At 33.9% G+C, this 20,830-nt stretch overlaps 2 protein-coding genes across 2 annotated transcripts; both read left to right on the forward strand.

Moving 5' to 3' along the window:
• Nucleotides 1-720: 720 nt before the first annotated feature.
• LOC100267562 (protein ABC transporter 1, mitochondrial) lies at nucleotides 721-9,957 on the forward strand. The gene is made up of 8 exons (XM_059737943.1): nucleotides 721-1,204; nucleotides 1,296-1,521; nucleotides 4,660-4,812; nucleotides 5,108-5,266; nucleotides 6,310-6,469; nucleotides 6,814-6,927; nucleotides 8,109-8,221; nucleotides 9,228-9,957. Exons 1-8 carry the CDS (start codon nucleotides 774-776, stop codon nucleotides 9,621-9,623), a joined length of 1,752 nt encoding a protein of 583 aa, XP_059593926.1. The 5' UTR covers nucleotides 721-773; the 3' UTR covers nucleotides 9,624-9,957.
• A 3,398-nt stretch (nucleotides 9,958-13,355) lies between these two features.
• Nucleotides 13,356-16,835, forward strand: LOC100252196 (pectin acetylesterase 3). The gene is made up of 12 exons (XM_002280780.5): nucleotides 13,356-13,754; nucleotides 13,855-13,937; nucleotides 14,128-14,257; nucleotides 14,367-14,440; nucleotides 14,963-15,049; nucleotides 15,134-15,258; nucleotides 15,364-15,424; nucleotides 15,669-15,722; nucleotides 15,820-15,897; nucleotides 16,005-16,110; nucleotides 16,205-16,350; nucleotides 16,524-16,835. The coding sequence occupies exons 1-12, from the start codon at nucleotides 13,580-13,582 to the stop codon at nucleotides 16,629-16,631; spliced, it is 1,227 nt and encodes a 408-aa protein (XP_002280816.3). The 5' UTR covers nucleotides 13,356-13,579; the 3' UTR covers nucleotides 16,632-16,835.
• The last annotated feature ends 3,995 nt before the right edge of the window (nucleotides 16,836-20,830 follow it).

The raw sequence follows: 20,830 nt of genomic DNA on the forward strand, positions 1-20,830 counted from the left end.
TTTTCTTCCCCTGTTTTGTGTCTTCCTCAGCAAGCCATGTCCGTATCCCGTCCCATCTGCCGCCCGAGAGCAGCCCACTTCAGTCCCCCCTTTTGCCCCCAAAAACAGCTCTCCCATCGAGCGGCTCGGGAAAAAAAGGTAGGAAAAAAATAATAATAATAATAATAATGATAAAAAACTGCCCGGGGGGTCTACACAAGTATTTTTGTTAATATTATTTATATGATAATTAAATATAAAAAATATAAATATTAAAAATTCATATCTGCATCATCGTTTATTTTACATTAATGAATGTATTTGAATTAAATAAATTATAATTTTAATATTAGATGTATTATCATTATCTTATTAATTTTATTTTAAAAAATTACTATAATTTCACTTTTAAATTTTTTATATTTATTTTTTTAATTTTGAATGTTTTTTAAGTATAAATTTATTAAAAAAATACTAAAATTAAAAAAATTAAGTTCAAATATTTTATAAATTAAATTAAATTAAATAATAAATTATTAATATCGATATGTTCTTATTTATTGATATTTTTCTTTTTAACCGTATCAAAAATAACTTTGACACGTGTACCTTATAACTACAATCTTATATTTGGAGTGTCACAAGATAATATTTTTTTGTTGAAAAAACCTAGGAAGTGAAAATTTACTACATAAAGAGAGATCAATTGAGAAAAAAATATAAATATAAATAAAGAAAGAAAATGGGGTTGAATCCAGGAGAAGTTGGATTTGTTGGGGTGGAGTGGCGCCAGAATGGGTACGTGGACGAGGCTGGTGAATGGCTTGTCGCTGATCGCCAAGGAGGCTGTGAAACGTTCGGAAGTTCTGGACAACGCCAGAGCTGGAGATTTGGAAACCCTAATTTCATCGGCGGTGAAGAAAGCCGTTGTCACAGCAACAGATGCTTCCGGCCTTACAAAAGGGAAGGTTCGAGAGTTTTCTATACCCGCCACCTCCTACGCCTCCGACGAGTCCGATGTTGCTATCACGACGCAACAGGTTTCTGAGAATGCAATCGAACTGGAACAAGTCTCTGTTCCGGAGAGAGTTCAAGATTCCAATGCTCAGCAGAGTGCCAGTGCTTCGGAGTCTGAGGATTCGGGTGGGAATGTAGATGTGGTTGTGAAGAGGCGGAAGCCGAGGGAGAGGAGAGTTCCTTCAACGCCTTTTTCCCGGGCCCTCGGGTTTGTATTTCATGTTTGTTCTTCATTTCGTGGAGACATTTCTATGGCCGAAGCCCTAATTTTTCTTTTTTTTTTAATCCTGCATATGAAGGTTTGCTGGATTAGGGGTTGGTATTGCATGGGGAACGATTCAGGAATCTGCGAAGAGGATCGTCTTTGGGACGCCTAATTCTCAAGATAAGCAATCTGCTGTTTCCCCGTTCTTATCCGAGAAAAATGCAGAACGTTTGGCTCTTGGTCTGTGTAGAATGCGTGGAGCGGCTCTTAAGTTAGGGCAGATGTTGAGCATACAGGACGAGACTCTTGTACCTGCTCCGGTATTTTATTTCCTTATTATATGCATTAGAATTTTCATTCATTGGGGAATGTTCATTTGCACATAATTTCTGAGAAATAATTCCATAGCCTCTGAGATTTGAGTTGAAGCAGAGTTATGAAAAGTTTAAACTTCTGTTAATGTGGATTACATGTGCTCATTGGAGAGTGGCCATCATTTTGTCTTTGTATATATGGGCCAGTAACGATAAATCATAGGGGATCAGTTTGTGGTAGCAGAATTTCCTACATAGATGTATGTTTAAGGGCAGAAATCGACGAACCATCACTTCCTGCATTGCAATGCAGCTTGGGAACTCTTTACAGCTAGTTTTTCCGTTTTGGTTAATGGGACTTCCTTAGGATTCTTCCAAAGTTCTAGAGGTTTAAGGTAGGGGGACCCACTCTCACCGTACCTGTTTGTGATTGCTATGGAGACACTTAGGTGCCTTCTAAGGAGAGCTGTAAGTGCGGGTTTTCTGTCAGCCTGTAAGGGGAGGGGTAGAGGTGGTGAAGGGGCTCATATGTCCCACTCCATTGACACTTTGGTTTTCTGTGGGACTTTTCAGGATCAGATGAAGTATTTAAGTTGGACTCTAATGTGGTTTGAGGCCATTTCAGGGCTGAGAATTAATTTGGATAAAAGCGATTTAATTCTAGTGGGATGTGTGGAAAATATGGAGGCTTTGGCTACAGAACTTGGTTGTAAGGTCAGGGGTCTCCCCTCCTCTTACTTGGGTTTACCTTTGGGAGCTCCTTTTAAGTCTGTGGCTGCCTAGGATGGAGTGGAGGAGAGGTTTCGAAAGAGATTGACAATGTAGAAGAGACAATATATCTCCAAAGGAGGGAGACTCACTTTGATTTGGAGTACTTTGGCTAGTTTGCCCATTTACTTCATGTTTGTGCTTACTTTGCCTAGAACGGTTAGATTGAAGTTGGAGTAAATTCAAAGAGATTTTTTGTGGGGTGGCGGGGCTCTTGAACAGAAACTTTATCTTGTAAGATGGGTGCTTGTTTGCTTAGACAAAAGAAAAGGGGGTTTGGGGGTGAAGTGTCTTTCTTCTCTTAATAAGACGCTTTTGTGCAAATGAAGTTGGAGGTTTGCAAATGAGAGAGAGACCTTATGGAATCAAGTGATTAGGGGAAAGCATGGGGAGGAGCAAGGGGGTTGGTGCTCAAAGGAAATGAGGGGTGGATATGACGTGGGGTTGTGGAAAGCAATTATGAGAGAATGGCATGTTGTAAGCAGTAGACTCTCCTTTATGGTCGGCAATGGTCAAGGGGTGAGATTTTGGAAGGATAGATGGTGTGGAGATTCACCTTTTTGTGTTGCTATTCCCACTTTGTTTGCTTTAGCTACATCTAAGGACGCCTAGGTAAAGGATGTGTGGAGTTTCTTTGAGGGAGGGGGGAGTTGGAGCCCGCATTTCTCTAGACCCTTCAATGATTGGGAGATGGGTGAGGTGCACTGTTTTTTATTGGGTCTTAATTGAAAGAGTGTTCAGCGGGATGTGGAGGATAGGGTGCTTTGTATAGAGACAAAATGTGGGAAGTTCTATGTTAAGTCTCTCTACAAAGCCCTAGAATCTGGACCTTCAACCTCTTTCCCATCAAATGTCATTTGGAAATCTTGTGTGCAGCCCAAAGTGAGTTTTTTTGGGTGGGAAGTAACTTGGGGGAAGGCCCTTACTTTGGACTAACTTCAGAAAAGAGGATGGTCTTTAGTAAATAGATGCTACCTGTGCCAAATGCATGAGGAATTAATAGATCATATCCTCCTTCACTGTGCCAAGACAAGGACTCTCTGGGCGTTGCTTTTCACTCTCTTCAGGGTGCAGTGGGTGCTGCCAACCTCTGTTAAAATGACACTCTTGGGTTGGAACGGGTCTTTTGTGGGAAAAAAGAGAGGAAGTTTGGAGAGCAGGTCCTTCATGTATTTTTTGGATGATTTGGAAGGCAAGGAACAAAATTGTTTTTGAAGATGATGTGCTATCCATTCAAAGACTTAAGAGTTCTTTTATTTATTTTCTTTGGTCGGAGACAAAATTGTTCATAAAAGATGGTCCTCCGTCTTTAGTAGGTTTCATTGATTGGGTAGGTTCTCGTTGAGGGTGGTTTTTTTGGCCCCTCCGCTCCTCTTGGCTTTTTTTTTCCCAGGTGGGGAGGGGGGTGTTCCTATGCTGTATATTTTTTAGTTGCTATTTTAGCGCCTCTTTTTAATACAATTTCTTCTCTTTTACTTATCAAAAAAAAAAAAAAAAATGCAGCTTGAGAACTCTTTGGTTTTTATTCCTTTGCTAGGGTTATGATTGGTCTTAGGTTTGAGGAAAGATCATAGGAAAGGGGACTCACTGTCTTCCTTGAGTGATGTCAAACAAATGGAATTGAGGGATTATGATAATGCAGGCTTGGCCATATTTAAATTCCAGGAGTAGCTCTGAAAGACATTTTTTTTCTTCAAATTTTCCCTATGATACTGTTCCCTTGATAGGCAGTTGTTTCAAGCTGTATTGACTTGTATATACTTCACACTTACTATGCTTTAAACCTTCATTTTTTTTTTTAATGAATTGAAACACTTTAAAGTAGAGGCAGAGGGCAATAACTGAAGTAAAATGCATAAAAGTCTTCTTGGAAGATTACCACTTAGGGAGGATTGTATGTATATTTTTATTTTTTTCAAACTACATATAGCATCAACTTATCATATACTTTACTATTTGACCCTTTTAAAGAGGGGTGCAAGAAATCATCTACCACCACCATCATCATTTTGTTGCATTTCCCAACTAGGTGACTTCATTCATTTCCCAACTAGATGACTTCACCAGCATGAATCCATTCTGCTTTCATGCATATTAGCAGTAATGATGCTGTTGCCTAAGCTTAAAACTCTCAGGTCAGTGTATGTAAGTGCTATTTTCTTCAAGGTTTCCCCCCTGATCTAATCCTCCCATATCTGGTCTTGGCACTGGCACTGCATTGTGTGGTCTAGAATTGGCATAATATCTCTTAAACAACATTTGATTTCTCCTATTTAACTTTCTTCCTATTATGAAGTTAAATTTCCCCTACAATTAAATGCCCTGAGTTGAAATCAGTTAAACATATTTGTGACATCTTTTTAATTCTCCATATAGATTTTGGCTGCATTGGATGTAGTCCGTCAAGGAGCTGATGTGATGCCAAAGAAACAGCTCAGTCAAGTTTTGGATGCTGAATTGGGTCCTGAATGGAAGTCAAAGTTAACCAGTTTTGATTACGAACCACTGGCTGCTGCCAGTATAGGCCAGGTGATTACCATCTGCTAGATACTTACCTTTTTCTATCCCATGTGCTGCACTCTTGAGTACTTTAACCTTTCATGGGAGTCAAGAATGCTTTTGTGCCTTACATGTTAGCTACATATCATATCTCAAAGGTGGTTTTTACATACATTTCATTTAGACTAGCCCTGCTTCACTCCATTTTATCTTATCTCCAAATGGGGTTGTTATAAGTACCGTTTCTCATCCAGATGCAATGTACTCTTTTGTCATTTAGCTTGTTATTGCTTATCTAGCCTCACAGTTCTAACACAATGTTCAGGTGCACAAAGCTGTAACAAAAGATGGTTTGGAGGTTGCGATGAAAATTCAGTACCCAGGTGTTGCAGATAGCATTGAAAGTGATATTGAAAATGTCAAACTGCTTTTGGATTATACAAACCTAATTCCAGAAGGACTTTATCTTGACAAAGCTATGAAGGTAATGATGATATGGTCCGAGTCTTTGGAGTTGGCATTTTTCTTATAAGGTTCAGAATCCTACTTCTCTTGTTATGTGTTCTTTGCAAGCTTCCTAATATTCGACACTCAACTATGTCTCATTCTAATTGGATTGGCTATAAGAATCCCTTGTGGCCATTTTGCTCTATCTAGGGCCACACTGCCCATTAAATTGTAGGTTGCTGTCACTCTTCTCACAACAAAGGGGCACATTCTTGTAGGATTTTTTTATAAAGGAGCATTTGGCTGTGTTGGCTTGAGAAAAGCCCATTAATTCTGAGTTGGGGTGCCAAATTTATGCCTTTAGGCTTGTATGACATCATGCTCAGGTTTGTGGCCCAAGTTCAATTAACATAATCAATAGACGCTTTGGGTTGGCCATGAGGAAACTTTCTAGTGCTTGTTTTAGCATAATTACCACATACTTGACTAATATTTCAGTGAAATACTCTGTTTTGCTCAACCAAAGTGTAGCCCCATTCGCTTTCAGGCAGATCCCAACTTGGCCCTTTGGAGCTTTACTTGTACTTCTACTTCTTGCACTGTTGTTGCAATACCCGAACTTTAAACCATATGCTTCATATTGTTGGATTCATTCAATATGGTATTGCCCATCCATTTTCAATTGGTACTACCTTAACTATTTTAAAATGCATCTTTCTTTCTAGCCTTTCTTCTCATGCTAGTCACCGATCTCAAACTGCATTATATTATAGCATGGCTGGCCATGGATTCAACCGTAACACTTTTCCCTTTAATTTGACGGGTCTGAACATACAGCACCTTGGAGGCACTTGTCCAACTCAACCATCCTGCTCTAACCTAGGGCCACTATCCTCTTCAGTCTCTTTCTTATGAACTATCAAACTACGATGCTTGATCGTTTATAAATGTATGTATATATGAGTATTTGTATGGATCTTAGTGCATGATTTGCTGATGTACTGACTAGAGCTTGAAAAGACTAATGTGTATGATGCTGCTAGAAATGCATGTTAATGTTCCTTCTGAACTTCTTGACAGGTGGCAAAGGAGGAATTATCTCGTGAATGTGACTATGAGCTGGAAGCTACAAATCAAAAACGGTTTTGTGATCTTCTATCCAAGTCCAAAGGGTTTTATGTTCCAATGGTTATAGATGATATTTCAAGCAAAAGAGTTTTAACAACAGAACTTGTTTCTGGTGATTATTCTATATATTTGATATACGCTTCTGCATAAATATATTGTTTGTATAATCTGATCATAAAAGCTGAAACAACTTTGCCTCAAGTAGTTGCATCCAGCCTTTGAAACTTGCATTTAGCATTTGAAACTTGCATTGGGGGCGATTGATGTTCTTGCTTTTGTATTAGACTCAAAAGCATGAATAATATAGAGATTGTATGTAGTGCAAATATTTTGTCACCAACCCCATGGTGCATCTGAATGGTGCAGATAAACCTATAGTGTTGCTGCTTACTTTATCAATCGAGTTGGAATCTCAGTATTCATTTTTAACATGGGATTAATTTTTTCTTGCCATAGGAATTCCTATTGACAAGGTGGCTTTACTAAATCAGGGAACTCGTAATTATGTTGGGAAAAAGTTGCTGGAGCTAACTTTGACGGAGCTATTTGTCTTTCGTTTCATGCAGGCAGGTTTTCCTTTTTTCTCATGTTAGTTTCTTAAAAAAAAGGCAAAAGTTCACTCCTATAGAACTTTTTTTTCTCATCCTTTGCCTTTGGGTTCCTATCTTTGCTTTTCCTGCAATACCTTTTATCTTGAGTCCACTTTAGTAGGTCCTGGAGTCACTCAACTATAAACATGAAACTTTTGACACAGTTACTGATATGAAAACTTCACCTAATAAAGTGACTCCTTCCAATTAGAAGACCAGATATTCCATATGTAAATGAATCCCTCTTTTTCCTAAGTGATGGTAGTTAAAGAGATGTTATATTTATATTTTGAAGGATCATGTAGTGAAAAAAAGGTAACAATATAAATGCCTATGAAGAGAAAGAGATAATGGAAATAATAGCAATCTGCTTAATGTGAACCTGCTCATATCAATAAAAGAAATGACAAATGTAAACCTTTTCATATTGAGTACGTTGCAGGTATCAAATTTTGCTACTACTAGTCAACATATATTTACCCATCAAGTATGGTTTGATGGGTGATGCACTATTTAGTTAGAAGGAATCTACTGAATTGGCATGGGCCATTTGTGCAGAAAAAAGCTTGGAGGGTTGCTCCCTGGTGTTTGTTTTGGACTCTTATGGAATGAAAGAAATAGGTGGGTGTATAATGGTGTCGAGCAGTTGGACCAAGCAATCAAATTGTATTTTATGTCCAGTTTCTTTGGATTGGGTTTTAGAGTGTACGTAGAGGACCATTCAATGTCTATGATAGAATTTGTAGATTGATTAAGCCTCTATTAAGGAGAGGGATTCTGTTTTTGTTTACCCTTTCCTTGTTTAGCCTAGGTGACTATTGTATACATCATGTGTACTTTGGTGCATCTCCTCTTAGTCACTTTTAATATATTTTCTTATTTGCTAACCAAAAAACTAAAAAATAAAAAATCAAGTATAGTCTGATATAATGGTCTCATCCAATTTGCATGCAACTGTGTTTCATTATCGCAGTTTCCTAAAATGTTAAGAATGAGGACCTCTTGTTAAAGATACCTGACCTGATTTGGTCATGATTTCCACTGTACTATCAGGTTGTTTCTCTCTATTCAAATCATAGCCTATTGCAGCTGTATGACATTTCTCCTAATTTTCTTATCTTATTGTGTCTTGATCATTTTGTGCTTGACTAATGTAGACAGATCCTAATTGGAGTAACTTCTTATATGATGATGCCACAAGAACAATAAATCTCATAGACTTTGGAGCTGCTCGAGATTACCCTAAAAGATTTGTTGATGACTATTTAAGAATGGTAACTTCTTTTTGCTTCATATTTTAGTTTCTTTTTGGCACTTTGTCAACTATCATTTTCTATTATTTCTGTGGCATACATCCAAATGAAGGTTGCAGATTTTGATTTTAGGTTGAATTTTTTTTTTCCTTTTTGGAATTTTATGGGGCTTAAAACCAAATCATCAAATTTGAATCTCAAAAGGTTTTAGATTTTGCCTTTGGTACAGAGTTGGATTATACTGCTGATCAGGAAACAATTCCTCTTAGATTGTTGGAGTATGGGCTCCGTTTTTTACAATGAAAATCTTTCTCAGAAAAAAGGACATATTTTAGCAAATATGTTATGTGCTGTACCAATAACCCCACCACAAGGATTTATAGATGGGTTGAATGTTCTAAACACTGTCAATGGTTGTCAAGAAAATAAGACTGCTCAAAATCCTTATTGGAGCTTTCTATAGATAGTCAGACTATTCTAGAGGTTTTCAATTATGGAATTCTCCAAAGTAGTTGTAATTGTAGGGAGTGCTTTAGAATGCCATGGAATTACAAGGAGACACCCCATCTACAATACTCCCAAGTTTTGAGGAAACTTCTACATAGGAGTTGGGTGAAAGGTTTTGGAGAGTCTCCAAAAGAACTCAGTAGTGTTTTGGAACCTTCTTTGGGTAAGGTCTCATTTGTCCAAGGCACCAAGGAGTTGAGAACTCCCAAGGCATTGTAAAGCTCCTACCTTTATAAAGCTTGGATTGTTCAAAACATGTATTTCAAGCTTCCAAACGATCTTTTCCTACTAATTAATTTTCATGTGATATCTAGATTACCACAATATCTGATGACACTATAGAACACATTTCTACTAAAACAAGTTTGAGCTGCCCATAAATTGCCATTACGTGGATGATGAGGAAAACAACTGATAAAAACTTGAGTTTTCCTTTAGAAAATAGTTTTCATTGCAGCCTGTTTGGGTTTTTAAAGCTACCATGTCCTTCAATTTCATGTAACGAGCTACTTTTGAGCAGGTTTATGCATGCGCAAATGGAGACAGAGATGCAGTAATTGAGATGTCACAGAGACTTGGGTTCCTTTCAGGAATGGAATCAGAAATAATGATAGATGTTCATGTTCAGGCTGGCTTTGTTGTGGGATTTCCATTCTCCAAGCCTGGTGGCTATGACTTCCGGTCCAGCAATATTACTCAAAGCATCACAAATCTTGGGGCAACAATGTTGAGGCATAGATTGAGACCACCCCCTGATGAGGTGTATAGCCTTCATAGGAAGCTTTCAGGCGCTTTCTTGGCTTGCATCAAGCTTGGTGCCGTGGTACCATGCAGGGAACTGTTACTTCAAGTATATGAGCAATATCAATTTGGTGAAGAAGGTGGAGAAATCTTGTCAAGCGCCTCAGTTTCATGATAATTAATATAATTTTTTCCGTTTCATTGATTTTTTGCCCCGTCTGTAATAAATCATGGGATGCAGATGAGCATCCCAAGCAGCTGAGTAGAATGCCCTGCTACATTAATGGGGCGATAGAGTCTGCGGTTACTTAGCTGAAATTAAGTGCAATCTCTTATTTTTCATGCCTTCAAAGGTTTTTATCTGTGAGGAACATTATAGTGCATGGTGTTATACATACACTATGGCACCAAATATTCATATTTGAGTTTGTTCTCTCTGCACTCTTTTAAAGAGAACACAGACAAGCACTTTTAGTTTGTATGAAAGTTCCTCGTTCCTCTTCCAGGAATTCTGACGAGCTTTGGTAGATTTAGATCCAATTTTGAGTAAAAATGGCCTTTTTGTTTGGCGCTGGGTATTGTTTTAGACATTTAAGGTGTGTTTGGGAATTGTTTTTAAAAACAATTTTTTTAAAACAGTTTTTTGATATTTTGTAAAATAAAAATTTGTTAGGAAATATAAAATATTTTTAAATATATTTTAAAAATAATTTTTATGTTTAGGGGTGTTTGATACACGGGAATAGGGAGTGAGAATAGACATTTCATTCATTTTCCTTTATTCCTATGTTTGGATAAATGTTAAGGCAGAAATAGAATAAAAAATTATTCAAGTAGAAATCAAATCCAACTTATAAGTTAGATTTGAATTCATTAAGGGGGTGTTTGGTACACGGGAATAGGGAGTGGGAATAGACATCTCATTCCTTTTCTCCCTTATTCCTATATTTGGATAAATGTTAAGAAGGCGGAAATGAAATAAAAAATTATTCCGGCAGAAATCAAATTCAACTTATGAGTCGGATTTGCATTCATTAAAAGTAGGTGGTATTCTGATTCATTAAACCTATTTGATAATATAAAATAACCTAAATTGTTATTTTACCATCTTATCTTGTTCTTCAAACCTGATGTTTATCTTCTTTGCAAAGGTAGAGATCCATTCATCATCCACTTCTTATCTTCTTTGCAAAGCTAGAGACCCACTCATCATCTAATTCTCTGCAACAAGTGATTCTTCCAAATTGAATCAATTAAACCTTCCACGATATTTAAAAAAAAAAAAAATCAATTTCTAATTTATAGGGTTTTGGATGTTCATTTTGATTGTTGGATCTAGGATTCGTCATTTTGAAGTTTGTGTTTTTTTATTTCCTTTTTTGCAAATAAGAAATAAGTATTTGGTAGCTTTGACAATTTATATGTTCTTATATTTTTTTTCTCTTTTTTTTTCTTAGTAAAATATAATTCTATAGTTTTTTTTGCATGACAAATTATTTAAAATTTTGATAAAAAAAATGAATATTTAAAATTTTTTAAGGTTATGGATTTTATCGGATATGATACTTGTTGAAAATTAGAATAAATTTGAATTCTTTTATTTCCTCTATTGAAAATAGGAAAAACATTTGCTAGCTTTGAGAATTTAAATATTATAATAAATAATTTTTTTTTGAAAAATATAATTTTATAACTACTTAAGCATGACAAATTATTCAAATTTTTAATAAAAATAATAATTGAATATTTGTGCATCAGGGTTATACGATTTTTTATGGTTAATTTTTTATTTATTGAGTATATATATATTTTTTAGTCTTATTATTTAATAACAAAAAACCTCTCAAATTTTATTTTTTTAAAATAAAAGTAAAAATAAAAAAATATTTTAAATTATATGTAAGGATATTATTGTAAATTTATTTCTTTTTTATTTCCATTCCTATTATTATCAAACATTGGAATGGAAACAAATAATCATTCAAATCTTGCATTCCTAAGTTCATCCAAATGCTAGAAATGGAATCATCAAATTCATTCCATTCCACTAAGAAATAGGAAAGGAAACAAAATATTATTTTCATTCTCTATTCCGATGTACCAAACACCCCCTAAAAGTAGGTGGTATTTTGATTCAATAAACCCATTTGATAATATAAAATAACTTAAATTTATTGTTTTATCCTCTTATTTTATTCTTTAAGCTCGATGTTTATCTTCTTTATAAAGTTAGAAACTCATTCATCATCCATTTCTATGCAATAAGTGATTCCTCTAAACTGAATCAATCAAACCTTTCAGGATATTTTGAAAAAAAAGTTTCAATTTCTAATTTTTAGGGCTTTGAATGAAATTTGAATTCTTTTATTTCCTCTTTTAGAAATAGAAAAAACATTTGGTAGCTTTAAGAATTTAATATATATATATATATATATATATATTGGTAAAATGTAATTTTATAACTATTTAAGTATGACAAATTATTCAATATTTTAATAAAAATGATAATTGAATATTTATACATTAGGGTTATATGACTTTTTATGATTAATTTTTTATTTATTAAGTATATATATATTTTTAGTCTTATTATTTAATAATAAAAAAAACTCTCAAAATTTATTTATTTTAAATAAAAATAAAAATAAAATTTTATTTTAAATTTTATGGAAGGATATTATTGTAAATTTATTTCTTTTTCATTTCCATTCCTATTATTATCAAACATTGAAATGGAAACAAATAACCATTTCAATCTTGCATTCTTAAGTTCATCTAAATGCTCGAAATGAAATCATCAAATTCATTTCTATCCATTAAGAAATAGGAGTGAAAACAAAATATTCATTTCCATTCTCCATTCCAACGTACCAAACACCCTCTTAATGTTTTATTTTAAATTATTCTATATATTTATATAATTATTTTTTAAAACAATCTTCATAAAACAAGTAAAAACATTATAAAACAACTAAAAAAATAATTTTTAAAAATATTATATTTAAAATTTTTAAGAATAAAAAATAAAAAATAATTTTTGATTTGCAAATATGTTTTTCTGATTTAATTTATTTTATTTTGAAGATGGTCCTTATTGTTGTTAATCCTACATAAATATGATGATTTTTCTTTTTGTGGAAGTTTAACTTCTAAATGTGATTCCTCTAAATATAGTTATTTTTCGTTTTATGAAAACAAGGTTTCAAATTGAAATCTTATTTTCTAAATATAATATATATATATATATATATTTTATTTTATAAAATCGTATTTTTAAAATACTATTTAAATGTAATTAAAGGGCTCTTTAAATAAGGTTAGTTGGATAGTAAGTTTGGGATTTGTAACTTGTAAGGTGGGGCGGAGTCTTCAAGAGTGGGGGGGGGGGACACCGGGCTCCCCGCACAACGAATCCAATCAATGACGCGTCTGTCGGTGGTTCATCCTCATTTCCAAGACGGCAAAATCCAAACTGACCAATAAAAATGAAAAGGAGTGCGGTTTGCAGTCCAAACAGACTTCAATCCCATAGAAGCTCCTCCAAGTCCGCAGCCTGCTGCGCCTTATGTGAACTGTTCATACACCGCAGCCTACGGGTTGGGCTAAAAGGCACATTTGGAAAAGAAAAGAAAATTAAATCAGTTGGTTTGAATTTAATTTTATTATAGAAGCATACTTGAACATATCATGCCAATCAATCATCATTCACTACAGCTGGATTGCCATAACCTTTCATCACCCATCTCCTTCACCCATCATCGTCATATCTATCCAGAAGACCAAAAATATGGGGCTAGAAAAGGAAAAGAAAGAAATAGCGACAAATTTAAAATATGGAAGAGTCGAGACATGTCCACCCTATGAAGCAAAAAGTAGAAAATAAATATTTATTAATAATGATGATAAATGGGGTGGAGGAGAGGAAAATGGGAAAGTAGAGCGAGGAGGAGGAAGGAAAATTGAGCTAGAGGACAAACAGTCAATTGGCTTACAAGCGAAACGCTTTTCGACATTCACAATGCCATAATATTTAAGCATTGCGTTGCCTCCCCTCTCTCTCATACGGTCATACCACAACCCCAGATTAGCAGTGTGTGAAGAGAGGCGTTGGCATTGCATAGAAAATTGGAGATGTCGGTTATGGCGGTGGGGGTTGTAGCAGTGGCGTGGTGTTTGTTTTTTGTGAATGGGCATGTGTTGGGGGAAGATGGTTTTCAAGGTTTGATGGATTTGGAGGAGATTCCCTCCCCAAATCCTCTCATGGTGGACCTCACTCTCATTCCAGGAGCTGCTGCTAGAGGAGCTGGTTTGTTTTCATTTCTTCACGTCTTCTACTCTCTTTGCTTCCTTCTTCCACATTTATTATTACTATTTTTCTAATTATACATCTTCTTTCAATGCTATAGTTTGTTTGGATGGAACTCTACCTGGTTACCATTTCCATCCCGGTTTTGGATCAGGTGCCAACAGCTGGCTCATTCAATTGGAGGTGTGTAAATGGATTCCCAAGATGAATCAATTTTCTTTCTTTTCCACTGCATTGGATCCAAGCTTTTGGATTTAAGCTGGGCAGGACATTCTCACAATCCTGAAAATTCTATATGGAAAAAAAAAAAAAAAGATCTGAGCTTTTGGAGCTGAAGTCTGTGATTTCACTGAATTGGGTTTCTTGATTGCAGGGTGGGGGTTGGTGTAACAACATAAAATCTTGTGTTTTTCGCAAAACAACTCGCCGGGGTTCATCCAAATACATGGAAAAGACATTAGCCTTCACGGGAATACTAAGCAATAAAGCTGAAGAAAATCCTGGTCCTGACTCCAATTATTGATTCCCATTTCAGCAGTGGCTCTGCTTGTTGCTTTTACTCTATATTCTCTTAAGATTTTATTCATGGTCCTTTTCTCCTTTATGCTGCAGATTTTTTCAACTGGAACAGAGTCAAACTTAGGTACTGTGATGGCGCATCTTTTAGTGGGGAAGGTCAAAATAAGGTTGGCGAGAGCATCTACCCATTATAAATTTTTCCCTAAAACAATTATATTTTTCATGGCATGTAAGACTAGTCAGTCTGAAATCTACCATGGAGGAGCTGTGATTAGGACATCAGCCTGCTAAATATATAAATCCTCTAACTGTAAATTTTCTTATTATTAGAAAAATTGTAATGAGCAGATGATAGCCTAATAATTCATTACTTTCCACTGGACTTTCTGTAATTGGATTCTATGATTATTGGTAGCCTATCATCTGCTCAAGCATAGGGCTTACTAAGATACCATTGCTTAAAAAACTTCACGTTCATATTTTCTAGAAAATCATTTCCTGTTCTTGTCTGCAACCTCTAGAAGTTCGAAAAAAAAAAAACCTTGCCTTTTCATAATCAGGGAAGTTGATTTTTCTTAGTGATAAGCAATTGTATCAGAAGGGAAAGTGATGTGTTGGGTTCTTTGGGGCTTTTTGTTCATTGTTAGTATTAACCAATTGTAGCTGATGTTTGCTGATTCTGTTCTCAGGCCACTGGACTTTATTTTCGAGGACAACGGATCTTTGAAGCTGGTATGGAGGAGCTAATGTCGAAGGGGATGAAGAATGCTGATCAGGTTTTGCATTTGGCATATTCTCTAAGCTCATCTTTTCAATTTGAATTTCTTGTTATTCTATTAAGACAAACAAATGTGGTTCAGGCTCTTCTTTCTGGATGCTCTGCTGGGGGACTGGCGTCTATACTACATTGCGATGAGTTTGGCGATTTATTTCCTAAAACTACAAAAGTGAAATGCCTGAGTGATGCAGGGTTCTTCCTTGATGCGTAATTTTCCATCCTTAATTATTGTTCATATAAATTCGATTAGTGCATAGCAACTTCATTGGCTTGAAAATATTATTCTCATTATGGGTTTTGTTTGGATTTTAGAACCGATGCAGCTGGTGGGCACACCATGAGGAATTTGTATGCTGGTGTAGTTAGCTTACAGGTAACACCCATCAACTTCTTTTTAGCCTCAAGACTTTAAAATCTTTGGCTTTTATTTAGTAGAATGTTTCTAAATCTTTTGTTCCTTCTTGGATATGTGTTTTCCGACTCTTGATTATAATTTGTAAGGTTTAGTTTGTATAACCGTCTGGACACTGAAGCCTTGATTGATTACCCAACCATACCATCACTCTGTTGTTGTTGATTATGGTAGTTTTGATTTTGGAACTTGTATGAAATTTTAGGGAGTAGAGAAGAACCTGCCAAGCACTTGTACCACCCGTTTAGATCCAACTTCGGTAACATTCTGCCTTCTCTTGATTTTATTTAATCCCATGAATCGGATTTTGTACGAGAAATGATGTTAAACAATGAGATTTGCTTACTCTTTCCCAGTGCTTCTTCCCTGAGAACTTGATCGACAACATTAAGACTCCACTCTTTCTTCTCAATGCAGCCTATGATGCATGGCAGGTAACTTCTATTCCCAACAATGTGAAATATTTTCACTCTTTTAGGATAATCCATTGAATGATGAGTTCAATTTGCATTTTCTTTTTTTTCGGTTTTCGATCCCTCAGTTTCAGGAAAGTTTAGTTCCATCAAGTGCTGATCCCCATGGTGAATGGAAGGGATGCAAATTAAATCATGTCAATTGTAATTCAACACAGATCCAGTTTCTCCAAGGTAATTTCCTCATTTTCTTTCCATCTTTCCATGCCCCTGGCATACAATGTGAGAATACATAATGATCTTCTGTTTTTCCTGCTCTATGAAACAGATTTCAGGATGGAAATGCTTGATGATGTCAAAGGTTTTGCAAGGGATGATCAAAATGGGCTCTTCATAAATTCGTGCTTTGCTCACTGCCAGACTGAGTTACAGGATACATGGTTTGCTGATGACTCTCCTTTTCTTGGAAAAAGGGTATGCCATAGATTTGATCCATTCATTTTGACATTCTCCTTCCATGATTTAGAGCAGAATTAGTATAAGTTTCATGGCTTTCAGCCATCTCATTTCCCTGTATGGTTAAAGACTCGGCACAATAGAAGGCATGGAAATTGAACTCTAAATTAATTAAATTTTCAATATTGCAGAAGATTGCAGAGTCTGTTGGAGACTGGTATTTCGATCGAAGACCCGTCAAAGCCATCGACTGTCCATACCCCTGTGACAACACCTGCCACAACCTGGTCTTCAAGTGAGCACAACCTGCCCACCAGCTCCTCCTATGGCTTCTCCTTCTCCCTTCTCCCTTCTCCCTACTGCCATTTCAACGAATTGTAACATTTCTTAAGATGATAAAGCAATCGTTTTAGCAAATGGAGAAATAGATGCTACAGGACTTGCCCCATGTAATTCCCAGAGGCTTAAAGTCATGGAAATGAAAATTTTCTTTCCAAACACAACTGTTTAAGTAGCTAAGCACAGAAATGAAAGACAAGTTTGGGGTTTTATAATGGCTGTAAGGTGGGGCGGAGTCTTCAAGAGTGGGGGGACACCGGCTACCACACAAAGAATCCAATCAATGATGTATCTGTCGGTCGTTCGTCCTCATTTCCAAGATGGCAAAATCCAAACTGACCAATAAAAATGAAAAAGAGTGGGGTTTGCTGTCCAAACAGCCTTCATTCCCATAGAACCTCCTGCAAGTCCACAGCCTGAAACTACTTTTGTGGAGTTGTTCATACACCGCAGCCTTCGACTCAGTCAAAAAAGCACATTTGGAGACAAAAAAAAAAAAAAAAAATTAAATCATTTTGATTTGAAAGTATATGGAAATTTTAAGTTATTATTAAAAGATGTATTTTTAATTTTAAAATTTTATTTTATCATAGAAACATACTTTTTTTCGTTGTTCATATCATGCCTATCAATCATCATTTACTACTGGATTGCCACCACCTTTCATCCCCTACCTCCTTCACCCATCATCATCATCATATATCATATCTATTATGAGGTGTTTTACATCTTTTTATTTTGAAAAATACCCTTATTAATGCTAATAATCAACTTAAATGGAAATTTAATTTTTTCACCCTTTAATTTCTATATCATCAATCCTTTTATTAAGGTTTAATTTAGGGTTTTAATTACTTAACGTAACAAAAATTTGTAATATTCATAACTTGATTTTGATTTAATATTCGGATTGAAATTGCCATCACAAACTTATAAAAATAATTGGACATGCTCAATCTTTGAATTGCTCTCAACCTAAAAAATAATTGAAAATTTAATCTTTTTATTTGTCTCCGATTTCTATCAATTATTTCAACGGGGATTTAATTACTTATCGTAACTTAACATAATAGAAATATGTATGTTCATAATTCAATCTTGAAACTATCTCAAGAAATTTCGAGGGAAGACATTAATGTTTGTTGGAAACCTCTTAAACTAGGCATTCAGTTTATTTTGTACCCTTGGCTTAATGAGAAAATGGATTGAATTCTATAGGATCAAACCTATGGAAAGTTAGGAATGATGGAAGGGAATAAAATAAAAAATAAAAAAAATAAAAAAATAAAAATGAAGTCGAAGAACCCATATTCCAAATGAGTAAAGTCAAGACATCCAACTTCTACATGTTGATTTGGACTTGGCGACAACTCCTATGAGTCTGTTTTTCCATCTGAATTGACAGGCTAGAATGGTCTCAAACATTGTCAGAAGTCAATGAGGAAGACTACAGATCTTAAACATTGGAGGTGGATGAGGCCTCACTGTAGATGGTAACATTATCGGTTGAATTGGATGATGGCCTAACATCCGAACTTGCAGATTCAACTGACTTAATTGCCTTCCTATCACATAAGCAGTGACGTTATGCCAGCAGTCCAACGTCCCCTTCGAACCCCTTTGAGAACATGGCATATGCCTGCTTAAAAACCTTGTCTTTACATTAGTTTTTAGGTAACTCATCCTCCATCCTATTTAACTAAGTGTTGCCCATGATCCACCGATCTGATATTTATTAGTCTCAACCATAGAGTCCAATCTAAATATTATATGTATGGAAGAGAAAAGTCTGGTTTTGATAGAAGATTATTGCAGAGTATTTTTTGAATTTCAGATTCAGAACAAAGATGAAAAACTATTAAGGTCTATTTGGAACTCTTCTACAAATTAGGGTTTTTTTTTTTTTTTTGTCTTTCTTAATAACAAATTTAAAGTATTTTAAATTATATTTGAATGTTTTTTTGAGAAAATAAATAAAATATATTTAATATTTATATATATTTTTTTACAAGAAAATGTATGGAAATACACCATTAATTTCACAAATATAATTTTTTTAAATAATTTTTAACAAAATAATATAAGTCAATAATTTTTCTATTAAGAATTTTTTATTTCAATATTATTATTTTTATTTTATTTTTTTAAAAGAAAATATATGAAAATGAACCATTAATTTTATTTATTTTTATTTACTCAGTAACTTTGCTTAGTTGCCCCATCATAATTTACGGAACACCCTTTATATTTTAAGTTTCCTATTAATTGTAGTCCATTTTTTTACTTCATTTTATTTTCATTACTTTTTCCTTTCTCTTTTCATTATTTAACTAATATCAATTCTTTAATTTTTATGAAACCTTCAATTTTAGTTCATTAATAAATATTAATTTTGATTTATTGAATAAAAATGAAGAAAAAAAATGCAAATAATCAATTAATGTTATATTAATAATTAAAATGTAATATTGATGTCTCTTACATACACGATGTCTTGTCTTTCTAAATCTTCATCTCTTAGATATAATCCAAGGTTCAATAATCATATTCTTCTCTTAAGTGCAGACCAAAACAATAAAGACAGTAAAGATGAGACATGTAATTCAATAAGAAAATTGAAGGAAAGACAAAAAAAAATGGAATTTTATGTCTTTCATTCTCAATTATAGTAACCTAATACATCTTGAGTGTACTATTAAGAGTCACTTGCCTAATTTCATTTCATACGGAGATTCAATTTAAACTTTCCATATCAAAATTTCAATGTTTTCAAAAGGAGAAAAAGTAAATGCCTTATTAAATATGAGATTCCCCTCTCCCCTTTTTAATAGGCACAAATTAAGTGGTCTTATTTCATACTTATAACATATTGAGTTCAAATTTTGATTTATATTAATATTTATATGTCATTTTATCAATGTATAATTTTTTGGTCATTCTTATAAAATGGGAAATCCATTTTTTTTTTCTTATGATAATTATTATTGTTATCCATTGGATCCTTAGGGCATTGAACTAGAGATGTTTGCAACGCTTTTGACAATCTTATTTTCTTTTCTTGTGTAATCATATTTCCTAAATAAATTTTTTCATCTAATATATTGATTAATTTCATATTTTAAGTATATATTGAGAGGTTATAACAAGATTTTAAAAAGCCCTTTTAACTATTTGTATCTTATTATTTACAGATAATGCTCAAATTACGTGGTATGAGCTGTTTTTCATTTTTTTATTTCCAAAAATACCCTTATCAATACTAATAATCAACTTAAATGATAATTTAATATTTTCATTTAGTTAGGATTTTAATTACTTGATATAACAGAAACCATTCCTAAAGTTATTATCATAAACTTAAAAGGTAATTCAAAATTTAGTTTTTTCAATAATAATAATTAGCTTAAATGGGAATTTAATTTTTTTTATTTAGTTAGGGTTTTAATTATTGGACGAAAACCATTCCTCAAATTATCATCACAAACCTAAAAGGTAATTTAAAATTTAATTTTTTTCATACTCATAATCAACTTTAATGAGAATTTAATCTTTTCATTTTGTTAGGGCTTTAATTACTTAACATAACCAAAATCATTCTTAAAATTGTCATCACAAACCTAAAAGGTAATTGAAAATTTAACTTTTTTCATTTACCTCCAATTTCTATTTCATTAGCGGTTTCAATATGAATTTAATTTAATGTTTTAATTATTTGACTTAACGGAAATTGTATATTCATAACTTGATTTTGATTTTATATTCAAATTCAATACTTTATTTTAATTTTATATATTTTATATTCAAATTCCATCCTAAAATTGCTCTCAAGAAACTATAAGGGGGTGTTTGGTACGTCGGATAGGGAATGAAAATAATATTTTGTTTCCTTTCCTATTTCTTAGTGGAATGGAATGAATTTGATGATTCCATTTCTAGCATTTGAATGAACTTAAGAATGCAAGATTGGAATGATTATTTGTTTCCATTCCAATGTTTGATAATAATAGGAATGGAAATGAAAAAGAAATAAATTTACAATAATATCCTTACATATAATTTAAAATATTTTTTTATTTTTACTTTTATTTTAAAAAAATAAAATTTGAGAGGTTTTTTGTTATTAAATAATAAGACTAAAAAATATATATATATACTCAAT

This window comes from Vitis vinifera, chromosome 7 (assembly GCF_030704535.1).
Source record: "Vitis vinifera cultivar Pinot Noir 40024 chromosome 7, ASM3070453v1".
Lineage (NCBI taxonomy): Eukaryota > Viridiplantae > Streptophyta > Magnoliopsida > Vitales > Vitaceae > Vitis > Vitis vinifera.

What these genes read in the sequence shown, in the direction of transcription:
- LOC100267562 (XM_059737943.1), top strand. Translation starts at nt 774, where the DNA reads ATGGGTACGTGGACGAGGCTGGTGAATGGCTTGTCGCTGATCGCCAAG. An exon ending in CCTTTTTCCCGGGCCCTCGG is followed by an intron (nt 1,205 to 1,295) that starts GTTTGTATTTCA and finishes CTGCATATGAAG; the next exon opens with GTTTGCTGGATTAGGGGTTG. An exon ending in AACAACAGAACTTGTTTCTG is followed by an intron (nt 6,470 to 6,813) that starts GTGATTATTCTA and finishes TTCTTGCCATAG; the next exon opens with GAATTCCTATTGACAAGGTG.
- LOC100252196 (XM_002280780.5), top strand. Translation starts at nt 13,580, where the DNA reads ATGTCGGTTATGGCGGTGGGGGTTGTAGCAGTGGCGTGGTGTTTGTTT. An exon ending in GTGGGGAAGGTCAAAATAAG is followed by an intron (nt 14,441 to 14,962) that starts GTTGGCGAGAGC and finishes TTCTGTTCTCAG; the next exon opens with GCCACTGGACTTTATTTTCG. An exon ending in CCCGTTTAGATCCAACTTCG is followed by an intron (nt 15,723 to 15,819) that starts GTAACATTCTGC and finishes ACTCTTTCCCAG; the next exon opens with TGCTTCTTCCCTGAGAACTT.